The sequence below is a fragment of the Anastrepha ludens genome, chromosome 2 (genome assembly GCF_028408465.1).
Source record: "Anastrepha ludens isolate Willacy chromosome 2, idAnaLude1.1, whole genome shotgun sequence".
Classification (NCBI taxonomy): domain Eukaryota; kingdom Metazoa; phylum Arthropoda; class Insecta; order Diptera; family Tephritidae; genus Anastrepha; species Anastrepha ludens.
Genome location: NC_071498.1, coordinates 130,383,969 through 130,399,712, shown reverse-complemented (window position 1 = coordinate 130,399,712; position 15,744 = coordinate 130,383,969). Strand labels below are relative to the sequence as shown.

Below are 15,744 nucleotides of genomic sequence, written 5' to 3'. Positions count from 1 at the left end.
ACGGTAAATGTAAATATAACAGTTTTATGTCAATTTGGTTTATCAAAACTACGCAAAACGCTATTTAAAAAAATATACAACCAAAATAAATGGATTACGGCAGCTCTATTAGGATATTGCTTGTTCTTCCTCCTACTTTGTTTACATTTACGTCGTCCTTTATCCTCACTTTTCGGTCTTTTATTTAGGACTTGTTTGCCACATTGATTTTCGATAGTTTATTTTAACATATTTCGTATCAAATCAAAAGATAAAATATTTCCAGGAGATATGTCTAAAACTCGTTTCTATAATTTTACCGACGCAATTTCTAACGATATTGATAGCCGTCGCTCAATTTCCAACAATACCAACAATGATGAGAATAATGAGGATAATGATGACGATTCTGAGTTCCTACAGGATATTCCTTATTCTTCCAGCAGTCTAGACCGAAGTTCTATAGGTTCAATACCGTGGGCAGATGATGCTATAAAGCAAAACCAATTGGATTGGGAGCAAGTAGAACGCATGCTAATTGGTGAAGAGTCCCTGCCAGAAGAACAAGATTTGCGTAACGAAATTTTAGAATGGCAGCAAAAATTTCCAATTCTATTGGAAAGAAAGAATATTATGGATTTATCGGAAAAAAAGTTTTCAAAAAAAGATTTAGATAATTCTAAAACTGAAGAATCTCGAACGCTCAATTTGGTTGACGATTTGGTCTCACATTTGAGTCTGAACAGCTCGGACGAAGATGATCGATATGATGAACTGGATACCCCCACTGCTGTACCGCAACGGTTTGATAATTTTGGTGATCACGTTTTAGTCAGAAGAAGTCCTACTAAAAAGTCGTACCTAGACAGACTTTCAGCAAAAATGTCTTTGCTGCGGGTGACAGCATTGCCTCTACACACAAGTCAGCATATTGATGCTATTAAAGCGAGCCCACAACAAATCTCGACAAAACGTGAGAATAGCGGAACTTCTAATTCCTTGCATATACAAAAACAACACAAAAATAAGGTGTTCGAGCCTCAACAACGCTTTCGTATGCCACCAATTCTAAATGTACTGGAGAGCAGGCGACGCTTCCGAAATTTAACTTCAAACAAAAGCTTTGTCCAATTGACACATGTAAAGCCATCGTACGCGAAATCAGCCGCCGTAATTCGACAGTCAGCAAGTAATTTACCAATTGGATTACAGACGCGCGCCACACCTATTTTCACGAGCCACCACCAGGATGTGTGGCAGAAGCCATTACTTGCAACGCGTGTAAGCAGTAATTTCTTCAATAACCGCAACACCATCATCTTGCCTTCGCTAAATACACAACGCGTAACCGTTCAACAAGGACGAAACAGCACGACGTCCAGCACTGGAGCTGGCAGCAAAACGCACAGTTTGTCGAATTCGAATTTCGCATCTTCACCGAGCAGCAGCGCGGACCTTGATTTACAGCCTCAGTATGCCGCTAGCCGATTTGTGTCGCGGTGGCAACAAATCAACGCCCACCATACTTCAACGTCGACAGGGACTGTTTCAACAGGGCGCTCAATCTCGGCAGCTGTTCATCATCATCCGCGCACCGATACAGGATTTGGAGAGTTATATATGCCGTATAATGCGTACAAACAAGATGGCTTCAAATAGCAATCACGTGCGTGGCGATTCGTATGATGCGTCACAATCTTCTAAGCTCTAAAGAGAAGTTAAACAGTGTTTCGAATGCGAGAAAAGTTGAACAGAAACCGAAAGAATTTAAATTGGCATGAGTGTAATACCGTTAAACTTTCTACCTCCACCCCTTATTCATACTTGTGCCTTGACATTAATGTATGTTATACCGAAAACATGTGAATTTGTTAATAACTGCCAATATTTCCCCCTTTTGAAGCACTGTTAAAAAATATTTATACAGTGTAATTGTACAAAGTAAATGTGAGCCGCAAAGAAACATTGTAATGGAACACGCGGCACTTTTTCCCAAACTCTTCGTATGTTTTTAAATCAAATATAAAGTGAATTTCCGCATTTAAATTTTGCTAATACTAACTGTGGTAAAATAAATTCTGACAACAGTTTAGGGAATCTGTTGAAAAACTATAAAATCATGTTTTATTTATTTTATTGTTTGACAAGTAATATTTCCAAATAAATTTACAACATAATAAATAACATTTTTAGAAATATTTTTTAAATTATTATAAAAATTAATGTGCCTAATTCAAATATTGCACAGTCTTCTCGAAGAGTGCAAATATAAAGTAAACTCGCGGAAAGGTCCATTCTTGCATTCATCAAATCCTTAAATTAGCATTCACTCAAATACCGGTACTGTCGCGCTCAGTGTGTACAGCGGCGAAGCTTAATTACTTTAATTTGCTGCTATTTAAGGTTATATCACAACTGATTAAATAAAATTACAAAATAAGGATTAGTTTCTTACAAATTAAAGTTATCCAGTCGTAGTCTTCCGTCATTCTCTGTCAAGTATAATAAATCTGAGAGGCACTGTTCGCTTATCAATTCTTCAACCCGTTCGCACATCTTTACAAAAACAAAAAACAAAAAGAACACTGAAAATAGTAAACGATTGTTGACAAATTTTATATAGCAGCTTACTCCTTTCGCCTTGTATTCGCTTAGTACTTCCGGATGTTTAAATGTTGGTCCAAAATTCACACTCACGGTGGCGCTCTTATGTATAGATACGGTTGGGTAATATGAACCACCATATATATCTGTAAAAGCGACTCCTTGGGATTTGCCATTCTTGAAAAACTCTATTTTACTGCCGGGTATCACTTGTAGGCTCTTTAGAGTTTCCTGCACTTTATCCTTATCCTCATAGTACAGATGTGACTTGAATTTTACTAGTGGCTGTAAATAGGCAATTAAATAAACTCGAAAGATAGTATGCACATACCAGTATACATATATAGATTGCATAATAAATACCAACTTACTCTGTCCTTAAACGTGTTGGGCAAGTAGTTGGTATTTACTACATCGGGAATATCGATTAGGAAGCCCAGGACATCACCTTCCGCATAACCGTCACTATAGTGTTTACCATGACTCTCGTGGAATCTTGTTCCTTTGCGTGAACGCCACGAGTAGCCAAACTTATCGTAACCCAGGGGCGCTTGCAAATTGCCATATTCCTGACCCCAACCCAAACGTGTGGCAGCGCCTTCAGGCATCTCATCAACAACTGCTTCGAAATACCAGCGCCCACGGTTTACGGCTGAAACGATTTGGATGCATGAGCAAACAAAAAAGGTAGGAATGAATAGAAGAGTTGAAGAATACAAGACTAGGAATTTATGTAAGCGTACATTTATGTATATGTGATTTTAACGTAAGTAGCGAAAACCCTTTTAATAGCGAAAGAGCCGAGTCTTCACAAAGGAGATCGATGTTTTTGTTTTATAAAATTGAGCCAACGATATTCAAAAATTGTAAATTAATAAATTAAATAAATAATCCATGACAGTCGTTATATGTCACCAGAACGACCCGGATTTATATCCGACCAAGGACTGTCACTTCGACAGCATTCCCCGTACGTATGTATGTATATGGGGAACAACAACAACATAAAAGAAATTGAAAATGATGACTGGGTGAAAATCGCATACAAATATGTGCAAATACACCTGCATATGTTAATAAAAATTCAATATTTTTATAAATATTATTATTTACTTACAATGTGTGGCGCGTACCATGCAATATCCCTTCTCACCAGTCACAGCCATACGATCTTCGAAAACTTTCATTTGTGGTGCTCGATCATGCAATGCCAATAAAACAGAATTTGGTACTAGAGTCCTATACAACCAGCCTGGTATTGGCTTCCCCGCCCAATCAGAGCTTTCGTCGAACTCTTGACGGAAGGGAGCATGAGGATCAGGCTCAGCTAGTATGTAACGATAGCCATCTTTATTGAAGGGATGTTCCAATGGATAGCCATGTGCTGGTAGTTTAACATTTGCACTAATATCAGAGCTAGGCCGACCCTTTTTGCCGGTGGGACCAGAATCGTTACCGAAAACTTTTCGTTTGTTTTGACGATTATTTTTCGTCAATGTGGACGCTAAGAGTAGAGTTAACATGGCAAGAAAAAATAGCAATTAAAATATGTAACTCATATAAAAAGAATACAATTATAATGCGAGTTGGTTGAATGTCAATGGAATAAGGTCATGTAGAAGCGCAATAGCAGCAATGGAATGTGCGTAGATCTCGAAATTAACTCGAACTGAGCTGCGGAGAACTCAAAGCGTACACATTACGGGTATACATTTCGAACTTATCTAATCAAGGAACTAGCGAGTTCATAAGCAAGGAAATTTAATATTATGCAGCAAGCAACTTAGTCAACTCTCTACCACAGCTACATATGTATGAGTCATTGCTCTACGAATTAACAACATAAGACATATTCAATTTAATAACACGTGTCCTTGGAAAAAAATGGTATTTTTCTTAACTGGAGTAGTTCAACTTCATAATTGGTCAATCAAATTATCAATCAATCAATGCTCTTACGTACTTTCTTCCTCGCGATGCGGCACTGTGTTGTTGTCCATATACTCAGAAAGTTGCAACTACGTGCGCAGAAACGGCAACAGCTTCGACAACGGCGACGACGATAGCGACGAATCGTCCAACCGAATCGATACACAACACAAAAACACTAACTACAGTAACAGCATTTACATACACACGGCACACACATTAAATTGGTATATGTACATATATAGCAGAGCAATAGTTGTTCCCATAGCAGAATTGCGAACAATGCTGTAGTTTTCTGTCACGATACAAACATTCAGCTTACCCTGCCGACACCCACTCCTTCGTTTTTGTATGAAAGCCGGCTGGGGGCCTCGCCCCAAAGTTATAAAATGCAATGGGATAGAAAGTGTCATTGCAGTAGTCAATCACAATCACCAAGAATGCGACAAAATACATAAGAAACAATTTAAATTGCTAGGATTTTCAGACGATTAATCAAAAGATGATATAATTAACGGTAGGGGAAAAGGGTTAAATGGACGCGGATGACAACTTAACAACAAACTATGCGATAAGAATAAACACAAAAGCTATTCCAATTTATACAACGAATTAGTTCTATCTATAATAGTGCTAATAAAAACAGTAAAAAAAGAATTTAAATCAACCACGGCATGCAATACTGTGTTCGCACTCTGAGCACAAATTACAAATGAGTAATCCAGAGAGTAATTAAGTGAGCGCAAATCACGCGAATAATGGCAAAAAGCAAATAGCAACTAAACATTTTAAATGCATATCATTTTTTTCTGCTTGTGCATTATGGAAATGCTTTTACGAATTCCTCGCACTGCTCCAATATATACACGCACTTCTACTTACCTGCCCCGTGACCATCTTCGGATGTTCGAAGCAATCCACCCTTACCCATGGAATCGTAGTTCGGTTTAATTAGTAATAGATCCTGGGTTACCAAACCAAACATAGCGCCGAATTCAGCATTTTCTTCGTACGTGAACAATGTATTGACTTCCTTGACAAGTGAGCGTTGTACCGTGGAATACCTATAATCGCAACATTTTCATTATTGGTATATTTGTGTTTGTTGCTTTCAATATACCTACCAAGATTGTGTGACCCTTCGCGGCATGGTGGTCATTGCCTCCCAATACTGCTCAATGAAAGGGATAATTTCTTTGTCTTTGCTAAATAGGAACTTGGTTTTGCCTTCCTTCAGTGCATTTTGTTGCATATTAGCTATGGCAGTGATACACATTTGCGGTATTGCTACAAAGAAGTGGTAATACTAAAAAATATAATTGGAAAAAATATCTTTCATTCTTACTGGCTTGACTTTTGCGAAAAACCTCAAGCCCACTCTGCGAGCAATTCTTGCAGACGAACACGTAATTGGTGATGAAGGGTACTAACTTGCCCAACTGATAGCCAATGCAAGACTCGTGAAACCAGCGACTACAATTCGCGCACAATAGCTCCACAATATTCAGGTTTCGTTCTTTACCACTGTTAAAATAAAGTATACAAATAGGTAAATTTATTGAATGCAAAACAAAATTGTCCTTATGTTTACCAGTAGCAAATGCCGGTGTTAGTACTGTTGGCGCTTGCAGCTGGTTTCTCCTCACGTGCAGTTTCCGGTGCACGCTCGCTAGGAGCGTATTCAGAGGTAGTTTCGGATTGTGAATTTGTATCCATTTGCATTTCATCCATTTTTCTGGCGAAATAAGTTTATTTGTTTGAAAACAGAACTTTACTTTAAGGAAAGGCAAAAAAGCGTCTGCAAATGTTTATGGAAAACGGTATGCAATTGGAGACGAACAGTAATTGGATAGGTATGTTCAGCGTTGATTTGTCGAAACACGGTGTTGGAAAACGATACCGCAAAATTTAGCAATAAAATTAAAACTTTTTTGATTGGCATTTGAATTTGAGGAATTGAAATTAAAATTTATATTATTTATTTATGAAGCATGAGTATTATGAGCGCATGCTACTTAAATACTGCTAGTAATGATTCTCATTAAACAATATTTTCGCTTGTAACATCTGATATCCAGCTTTAAGAAATTTATTAATTTTCATACTAAAAGTTCATCTCTGCTACACACTATTCAATTCACAATATACATATAAATTTTTTCACTAGCAGTGGTGATTTACTTTCTTTGTGCAGTGGTCGTAAGTTTCGTGTTGATTAAATTTTTCATTGTATATTTTCCAAATACTGGACTAAAATCTGAAAAATAATAGTTAAATCTATTGAAGAGCGTTGGAAAAATACATCAGTTATACAAATTTTCATATTTCATGTTTCGTATAAAAAACAATTACGAGTTTGCACTTTGCCAACATGAAAATCGATAAGTTCCAGAGTATTAGACAAGACTCCCGGTGGGGTGTCGGGGAGCACTAGGTCCACGTTACTTTTTCTTTGTGCACTCTCAGCGGCATATACCATATGGGAGGCGTATGTGTCTATATCAGCATTGAATTTTCTGATGTTGAATGCTATGAATAAGCGCTATTGATTTTTTCGTTTGGTATAATGGGCGTCGGGCAAATAATGATATTATATATTAATTTTGGTATATTATAAGGAACAACAAAATTATTGTTGGTTGAGGATTTTAAGTAAAGGTCTTCCGGAAAATTTTATAAAGTTGAACTTGTCACTTCCGAGTAGGCTATGAGCATATATGTACCTACATATATACATACATATGTACATATGGGAAGGGAAAGTTATCAGCTGCAACGCGATCTCAATACCTGGTAACGGGGAAAATCATCATTAATGTTGCATCGCGAAATTATCTACATACATGAATTAAGTAGTTGGCAGTTAATCTTCAATAAAAGCGAATTTCAACTATACATTTTGTTTTGCGTAGTAAATGAATTTGTGAGCAAAAAGTAGAAAAATGCGTATTTAGCTTAGCTTATAGTTAGTTATATAGCTAAATATGTAGTGAAGATATTTTGTTTGCTGTATAGATATATACCTACGAACATGTAGGTAGGTACGTGTGCACCTACTGATATGTGCTTATAGCAAGTTAAAAAGTTTTTGATCCTGAACAATTTTTACGTAAAGGCGCACATCATTATTTGTATAGCTAATAGTGGATTGTTGGTTGCATTTGTTTATTTAACTGAAGATTCAGGAAATATGCAGTACATCTAATTACAAACACATCTACTAATCAGTCACTTCGACGATATGTTCAAATAATTTTACTAAATCTTTGAAAATATTTTTTCATTAACCAATTATTTATGGCTGAGGCCCTAAGTTCCTCCAGGTAACCACGGGAAAATATCTTTATGTTTCGAGACACAGCAGTTCAGTTCAAAACAAATTTTTTGCCACCAGGTCTACCTAAGTTTTCTGTTGAGTCGGAGTGTTTCGAAGTTTGTGCATAATAAACTACAATGCACACTTTTAAAAAAGCCTTATCGCGGAAAGCGATAAGAAGACTTAGGATTAATAAAAGCTTTCTTTAGTAATACCGTTTGGGGTAAAGCGAATAGTTGAAATACGTAAAAGCAATTGTAGGAAGCATATGTATTAAGTTATGAAAGGTGTACTATAGCTTCATTGCACACAAGTTTTAAGTACATCCCGTTTTTCCATTTCTATTTTTAAATTTAATGACCTAAGCAAATTTTACAACTTAAATTATTTTGTAGCCCGTGAAAGTTATCAACATACCTACTGTCCAAAAAAACCAGCTATACTGAGTTAGAAACTCCAACTCCATTCCTTCAATACGGTTGGTTGCTGTTCTGTTTACAGCTATAAAACAAGATGGGGTCATTATTCCGTAGTGAAGAGATGACCTTGTGCCAACTCTTTCTGCAGAGTGAAGCCGCCTACGCTTGTGTCTCAGAATTAGGCGAGTTGGGTTTAGTGCAATTCAGAGATGTAAGTACCAGCTATGAAGTAATTTTAGCATTATTACCATTACCTACCCCATTCATGTATTTATTTAATTTATTATTTTACAGCTCAATCCCGATGTGAATGTCTTTCAACGCAAATTTGTCAATGAAGTGCGGCGCTGTGATGAAATGGAGCGTAAATTGCGTTACTTGGAGAAGGAAATCAAAAAAGATGGCATTCCAATGTTGGATACGGGCGAAAGTCCGGAAGCACCACAACCGCGAGAAATGATTGACTTGGAGGTGAGTGTTGTTTAGAATTCTATTGGTAGATCTTTGAACAATTAGCTAAATTGAGAATTCAATTTAAAGGCCACTTTTGAAAAATTGGAAAACGAGTTGCGCGAAGTAAATCAAAATGCGGAGGCATTGAAACGCAATTTTTTGGAATTGACCGAATTGAAACATATTTTGCGTAAAACTCAAGTCTTCTTCGATGAGGTGAGTTGGTTGATAATAATAAATTTGTCCATTTAATATCAATCTATTTTAAATTGATTAACTACGCAGTGGGCTAGCCTGTACTTAATTGCTAACTAACACGTTTTTTTTTAGTTTATTATGTAATCAAACACAAATTGTTGCTCTTAACACTGATTTTAGATATACATATATTAAATGAGATATTTATTTAATTAATCCAAACGATTGATTTCCCTGCAAACACATCTCCCAGCCTTTTCAAACAATCTACTAATCAACAAATCGAATGGCAATTGAATTACTAACGTGAATTAAAATACGCTCAACACAATTTAATTGCGTAACTAATTTCTTCCGTTTTCCCCTTTTACTAAATGTAATTTTGGTTATAAGCGCTCCGAGTGAAACAACATACACGCATACATATAAATGACTTTGATACACAGAAAATTCCTATATATATTTGATTTAATATCTACTATTTATTTTGGCATTCTAATATTCTCAATAAATCCGGATTTTATTGTTAAAAATTGTTGAGGTCAAACGAAATCTATGTAGTAAAAATCACTTCCAGCGCTGTGTGCAGAAATAATTAATTTTATAACTAATAATCGCTACCACTCTACCACACTTATATTCACATTTTAGCCATAAAAAAACAATAAAAGTTAATAACAAACAAAAAACTAATAATCGCCACCCATATGCACACATACACATCTACAATAGAAACACCCAGTAGCCTGGTTATGTATCTACTTATACTTAACAAACTACCTTTTCAACATGGTTGAAGCCCCCACTATATGAACACACCCTTACCACCAACCACCAGCCACGAACCAGCAGCCACACATTTTCACAGCATCTTCAATAAATTTTTTACAAATAATATGTGCATTTTCTTTTTGTTATTGTGCGGTTTTAGTATCCTTTTAAATCCTTAAGATCACTTCCGAAGCATAATTGATTTTTTTCTTTTCATTAATTCTTTAGCCATAATTTAGCTAGTATTTAGTAAATTTTTTATTGTCATTGGTTTTTGCGTGTATTTAACTTGTTTTAAATTTACATATCCATTTTATTCTTTCCATGTAACAATTGTAAATATCTAAGCTCTGTGCTGTTGAGTTTAATGCGATGAAATTTCCTGGCAAAATTTGTATCTATCATAATTAAGTGCTTAATATTCAAATTTTTCCTTATTTCATCAAAAACTGGAACTCTTCTATCACTGCTTATACATTTTTTGAGTATGATTCTTTTAATTCAAGGGACTTTCTTTACTTACACTTTTTTATTGTCGAGTGCAGCGCATTTTAGCTATAGAATTGGGGGTCACAACTTCTAATATACCACATAAAGAATGGGCACGAAAAATATTGGTCGAGCTAAAATCATTACAACATAAAATTTGTATAAGCTATCAAAACAATTTTTATTTTATTTTTTCTTTATTAAGCGTTCTATGTTAATAAAAAAAAACGCATATCAATTCTCTTTATTATAAACAAAATGGTACAATTTAGATTTAATTTCTCATTAGTTTTTAATGTTGTTGTTGTTGTAGCAGCATAAACATTCCCCATACATATACGGGGAATGCTGCTGAAGTGACAGTCCTTGGCCTGGTCGTTCCGGTTACGCAGAACCGACTGTGGTGGGAACGTATTAGGTTTTGTTTCGGTCTCTGCCGCTCTCTGCCAATTCATTTCAAACTGTTGCTCAATTTTAATCTATTTTGTTTGTTTTTAGTAATTTTCACAATTGCCCAATATGTATTTTTCAATGGGTCGCCATTGTGGACAGTTTGGTGGGCTGTGGTCCTTTTGAACAATATTTACCGCGTGATTTTCATACCAGTTCATGGCAAGACGGCTATAATGGACCGATGCTAAATCAGCTAAAGCCACAACAGAACTAAACCTGTAAGTTGTTTTATGAATGGCAGCAAAGGTTTTTGTAAACACTTTCATATAAATTTCTTAATTTTTTGTGTCCGTGGTGATGAACTTTTTGCTTTTCATACCACACTGCCCGATGGCTTGCCAAACCAAATATTTTTAAGGGAACTTGTCGTCCAACATTTTTAGCTTAAAGGCAACTGCAACTCCTCCTCACTTCGTTGCAGTATAAGACTCAGCGGTCGGAATCTGTTTAAAGTCGGCTTTAACGTATGTTTCATCGTCCATAACCACACAGTCATATTTATGCGACAGAAATCCCTTTTTTTCTTCCATTTTCAGGCCTTCGTTCAACCGATAATTTTTCATTAAAACTCATAAGTTTCCGTACTTCTTGGATAATTTAGAGTTTGTGCTATGGCATTCTGCCACAAGTTTCTTGCTTTTTACGCACAATTTTCTCTGCAAACTCACATTTGACAGAACACAAACACTTTTTGAACAATACGTAGCAGTTACGAAAAGTGAATACGTCAAATTAATGATGACAACAAAAACTATTAATACGTGTACTAATTTTTTATGTACAGTTAATTTTACGCAAGTGATGAGTAAACACAATCGACTAGTTTTTTCGTGTCCATTATTTATATGACTTTAATATAGTGTATCATATTTTATGTAATTTTTCTTCAGAATTTTTGCCCGAAAGAAAGGGCAAACAGCAGTAAAACGCTATTCGAAATATTACTAAAAAAGAACCTTTTTTATTATTTTTATATTACGGTGCGGTCAGTTTCAGCGTGTTTTATTTACATTTGATTATATGTAGTAATGAAAATTTTTGATTTTTTTATAAAGGTATATTTATTTACAACATATTTGCATTAAGAATTAATTTTGATAGGAAAGAACTTATTCATATGTGCCTTGCAACTTCTTTAGTTTCTTTTTTAAATGCATTATGTGTACAATTTTCGATACTTTTAAAACATGTCGTCCCCTTAGTATTAAAATAGCCTATACATTTTTTGATGTTTTGAGAAAATGAATTTCACACTTTTTGTCGAAAGTAGCTCTCACTTAAATCTCGTTATGTCTGTAAATATTTATTATTTTTTGACTGACGTTTTGACCCACTTTGTGGAACTAGAATTTGACAAAATTTTGACCACATATAAAATCGACGATGGAGAATCCAAAAATTCAAAAAAAAAATAATAGCCTATGAGCACATAGGCTATTATTATACTAAGGGGACGATGTATAAGTTTCGCCAAACATTTTCTATTTCAAATGCTCCAACCACTATTAATTCATACCTCTATGATTTCTTCTCATACACCCCCGTTACAAATATGAAAAAAAACGCCACTACTTTTTTTATAAAAATATAGTTCATACTCACGGTGCTCTAGAAGGGGGCTTAAATAAAAATGAGTTGGCACTTCGAAATTCCTTTTGATTATGATTCTTGGGTTAGTAGGGAATGTTTTAATATAGAATTTAAAATCAGTTCACGTGGCCGATTTTAAATAATTTGAGTTTGAAATTAGAAATAGCGCTATTATTACTATATTATATTTTATTCAATACTTTTTCGAAATCTCAAAACTGTTTTGAAAATTGGGATCGAAAGCCTTCGTTGTCTTCTATTTTATGCAATTTATTTGAAAAGAATCCGATCATAAATGGCAAAGTTATTCGCATTTGAATGTCCACCACAAGCGCACATTGTTCATTGCTTCAAATTGCTTGCTTTTAATGCGTATTGGAATTGATTTAATGCATAAATGTAATCATAAAGAAACAAAATAATGTTCATGAAATATTTTATTAAACTAATTTTATTAAATATAAATTAAAACTAATACATATAATATACTGCTCACAAAGCTATATATGTGTACTATTGTAGCTACGTACAGCTCGAAGTAGTTTTGCAAAGTAATTTTCATTAATTTTTGCTACCTTAAAGTTTTTCCACTTTTCGTTGAAATCGTGATGTACCGATTCTGTGGCTTGTTCTGCAAAAAATCCTAGACCTTTCTGAAATTTTGAGCAAAACTGTGGAACGTGGTTATAAATTGTGTGAACTTTTGGTGTTACCGAAATTCCTAAAAGTTCATAACTTTTCTGAAATTCGGTAACATGTTGTTGAAGCTTTGGCCGTAATTTAAAAGAAAAACAATCGTCAACAACTGTTTTAAACTTTCTAAAAGTATCTACGTACGCAATGCAACCTGATAGACCACCAAAATTAACTTCGCATAACCGTTGAAGTTTGTCAACATTATTAAGTAAGATCTTACAAGCATTCCCTTCAAACGAAAAATTGCCACCATTTGTACAACTTTTTTGAACATGACATTCCTGCGCCCACTTTTCTGCAATATTAGGATGTAGTTTAAGCATGCTACTGTAAAGAGTGTTAACACATCCTAACAATAGATGCAGTTCAGGAGGAGGGATCACATCCAAAATTAATTGATCCTTATCTGAGCAAAACAAAGGTGGATGTATGCAATTTTTGAAATCCTTCACTTTATTTTTCACACTTCCTTGATGACACCAATTATTGTAATTAGACAGGCAGCTTGCAGTTGTCCTTAAAGTACCACAGGAACTTAAATCAGATTTTGTGACGTCACACCAAATGCATGGGCAAAAACTTGCGTTACTTGTCAAACCCGTAATAATATTTGCAAGTTTCAAGTCCGTCGTTACTGTCGCAGGATATTCAATCAAACATTTATTTATTTCCAATTTTGACCACAGAAGTTTAACATTATTGTAATTTTCTTATTTTGATGTTTACCGTTATAATTTCGCATTGGAATGTGATGCCGCAAGGGTCGTCCACCAGTACAAATCCTATACGTCCTATACAATGAACAATGTGCGCTTGTGGTGGACATTCAAATGCGAATAACTTTGCCATTTATGATCGGATTCTTTTCAAATAAATTGCATAAAATAGAAGACAACGAGGGCTTTCGATCCCAATTTTCAAAACAGTTTTGAGATTTCGAAAAAGTATTGAATAAAATATAATATAGTAATAATAGCGCTATTTCTAATTTCAAACTCAAATTATTTAAAATCGGCCACGTGAACTGATTTTAAATTCTATATTAAAACATTCCCTACTAACCCAAGAATCATAATCAAAAGGAATTTCGAAGTGCCAACTCATTTTTATTTAAGCCCCCTTCTAGAGCACCGTGTACTATCTTAGTGAAATAAATAATGAAATAAAAAAAGTTTTCTAAGAAATCAAAATACGCGTTTGAATTTTTTTCGGGAATTTTAATGTACATTAAAAAAGAAGCAAGGCGAATCTAATAAAGGTGATATCGGTAAATCAGCTGATTTTTTTTTCTCTTTCGCCGTGTCCATGTGGCTGTCAGCCCAGAATGAAATAAGGCGAATTAATTCTTTGTTTTCTGCTTCGTCAATATTTGGTTTGACAATCAAACGTACAAAACATTGTTGTTGCCCACCTTTAATAAATGCGCCTTGAAAGCAAGCAAAGATATCGGCTTTGACAGAAATTTCATAAGAATTAATTTTGTATTTCATAAGTGAAACATAACCAAACAAAATATCCATACGAAATTAATAGTTTAAAAAATAGGTTGGTAAAAGGGGGGAAAAATATAAAAAAATGTATGCCCCCACTGTTAGAACTAACTTTATTTAAACGATTGGGCATTGATGAAATGCCTTTTGGAGATACGTAACTTCAATTTTGTCCCATTCTTTCACAATTGCTTTTTTTAAATAAATCAACCGTTCTAATTTCCGTCCATTTTGGTAAACATTGCTGGATAGTAGCCCCAAACCTTCTCAATGGGATTTAAAAATCCGGGCTGCATACAGGCCAATCCGAACGGTCGATTTTTCTCCCTTCGAAGAAGTCAAGAGTCAGTTGGGACACGTCAATTGTAGCATTGTCTTGCTAAAATATCCAATTTTTTCCCCAAAACCTTTCCCAAAATTCGATTAAAACATTATCAAGACGCGCTGTGTACATTTAGGAGTTCAGCAAATAGGTGATTCCCGATGATGCTCTAACCATAAGGGTGCCGCCGCCAAAATTTCGAATATAACTAGTCGGCATGTGTCTCTCCAACACTTCATCTTTCCAACTTGAACTTTTTTTCATCACTAAAAATGACGTTAAGCCACTCTCCGACCAAAATTTATATTTGTGAGCGAATTGCATTCGAGCGTATTTATGGCATGGTCTTAACTTAGGTGTATGCAGCTTTTTTCGTATTTAATGTTATCAGTCAGTCAGTACTCAAAATTTGCTGAATTCGCCGTTTCGAGACCTTTAATGATAACTGGGACTTAATGTCACCTGTACTTAACGATTAACTGCTAAATACGTAATACGACGCTTCATACGTTCGCTCATCAACAATAGCAGGACGGCCACACGCTTTCCTTGTTTTAAGTATCTTTGGGATTTTTAAGAATCTTTACCACAGTAGTTGCACCTATTTCAGCAATTTTTGCAACTTCCCTTATGTTTTACCTTCCTCACGCAAATGGACTACTATTTTTACGACCGATTCTGAAAGAGAGAGACCGGACGGCATTTTTGTTAAATATTGCCTCAAAACCAATGAAAATTAACGTTTACCTGAAAATACGTACATAAATTTCACGAATTCGGCGTTTATGTAACGAAATTTTAAAATCTGAAGGCTTTCCGCACGGCAAAAGACACGTATCCTAAAACGGTCCCGGGAAAAGAAGTAAACAAAACTAAAAATTGTCATTCCCTGCAAAATTGCATTAGAGTAGTGTAATCAGAGTTTAAAAAAGATTTGTTCCGCGTAACATAGGTTTTGGCCTAATAAATTTCAGTTGTATAGTTTTTAAACTATTTGTTTCGCTGAGGTATGACAGAGTTGTGTAACGCAAAGTT

At 35.1% G+C, this 15,744-nt stretch overlaps 3 protein-coding genes across 10 annotated transcripts in view; 2 read left to right on the top strand and 1 right to left on the bottom strand.

Moving 5' to 3' along the window:
- The first annotated feature begins 142 nt into the window (after positions 1-142).
- Positions 143-2,373, top strand: LOC128855333 (uncharacterized). Its single transcript, XM_054090174.1, has one exon. The coding sequence runs from the start codon at positions 271-273 to the stop codon at positions 1,636-1,638; it is 1,368 nt and encodes a 455-aa protein (XP_053946149.1). The 5' UTR covers positions 143-270; the 3' UTR covers positions 1,639-2,373.
- On the bottom strand, positions 2,068-6,358 carry LOC128855331 (set1/Ash2 histone methyltransferase complex subunit ASH2). Of its 4 annotated transcripts, none has more exons than XM_054090170.1 (9): positions 6,104-6,358; positions 5,858-6,036; positions 5,637-5,799; positions 5,395-5,576; positions 3,701-4,087; positions 2,955-3,235; positions 2,611-2,868; positions 2,435-2,535; positions 2,068-2,373 (listed from the first exon to the last, which is right to left on the bottom strand). In XM_054090170.1, exons 1-9 carry the CDS (start codon positions 6,241-6,243, stop codon positions 2,358-2,360), a joined length of 1,707 nt encoding a protein of 568 aa, XP_053946145.1. In that variant the 5' UTR covers positions 6,244-6,358; the 3' UTR covers positions 2,068-2,357. The 4 variants fall into 4 exon arrangements, with proteins under 4 accessions (XP_053946145.1, XP_053946146.1, XP_053946148.1 ...); XM_054090171.1 differs by having other exon boundaries at positions 2,068-2,370; XM_054090173.1 differs by having other exon boundaries at positions 5,440-5,576; positions 6,104-6,357.
- Positions 6,359-6,642: 284 nt separating this feature from the next.
- The window catches only part of LOC128855328 (V-type proton ATPase 116 kDa subunit a 1), a 37,765-nt gene continuing 28,663 nt past the window's right edge, over positions 6,643-15,744 (top strand). For 3 of the 5 annotated variants that reach the window (XM_054090163.1, XM_054090165.1, XM_054090161.1), the window contains exons 1-4: positions 6,851-7,000; positions 8,224-8,458; positions 8,542-8,718; positions 8,788-8,916. In XM_054090163.1, coding sequence (XP_053946138.1) covers positions 8,342-8,458; positions 8,542-8,718; positions 8,788-8,916 — 423 coding nt within the window. In that variant the 5' untranslated portion in view covers positions 6,851-7,000; positions 8,224-8,341. Of the gene's footprint in view, positions 6,712-6,850; positions 7,001-8,223; positions 8,459-8,541; positions 8,719-8,787; positions 8,917-15,744 lie in introns of those variants that run through there. The other 2 variants (XM_054090162.1, XM_054090164.1) reach the window with 2 other exon arrangements.

Coding starts and splice junctions, on each gene's coding strand:
- LOC128855331 (XM_054090170.1), bottom strand. CDS start 6,243: ATGGATGAAATGCAAATGGATACAAATTCACAATCCGAAACTACCTCT. Junction 6,037..6,103: donor AACACCGGCATTTGCTACTG/GTAAACATAAGG, acceptor TTATTTTAACAG/TGGTAAAGAACGAAACCTGA. Junction 2,869..2,954: donor CCAACACGTTTAAGGACAGA/GTAAGTTGGTAT, acceptor GCCTATTTACAG/CCACTAGTAAAATTCAAGTC.
- LOC128855333 (XM_054090174.1), top strand. CDS start 271: ATGTCTAAAACTCGTTTCTATAATTTTACCGACGCAATTTCTAACGAT.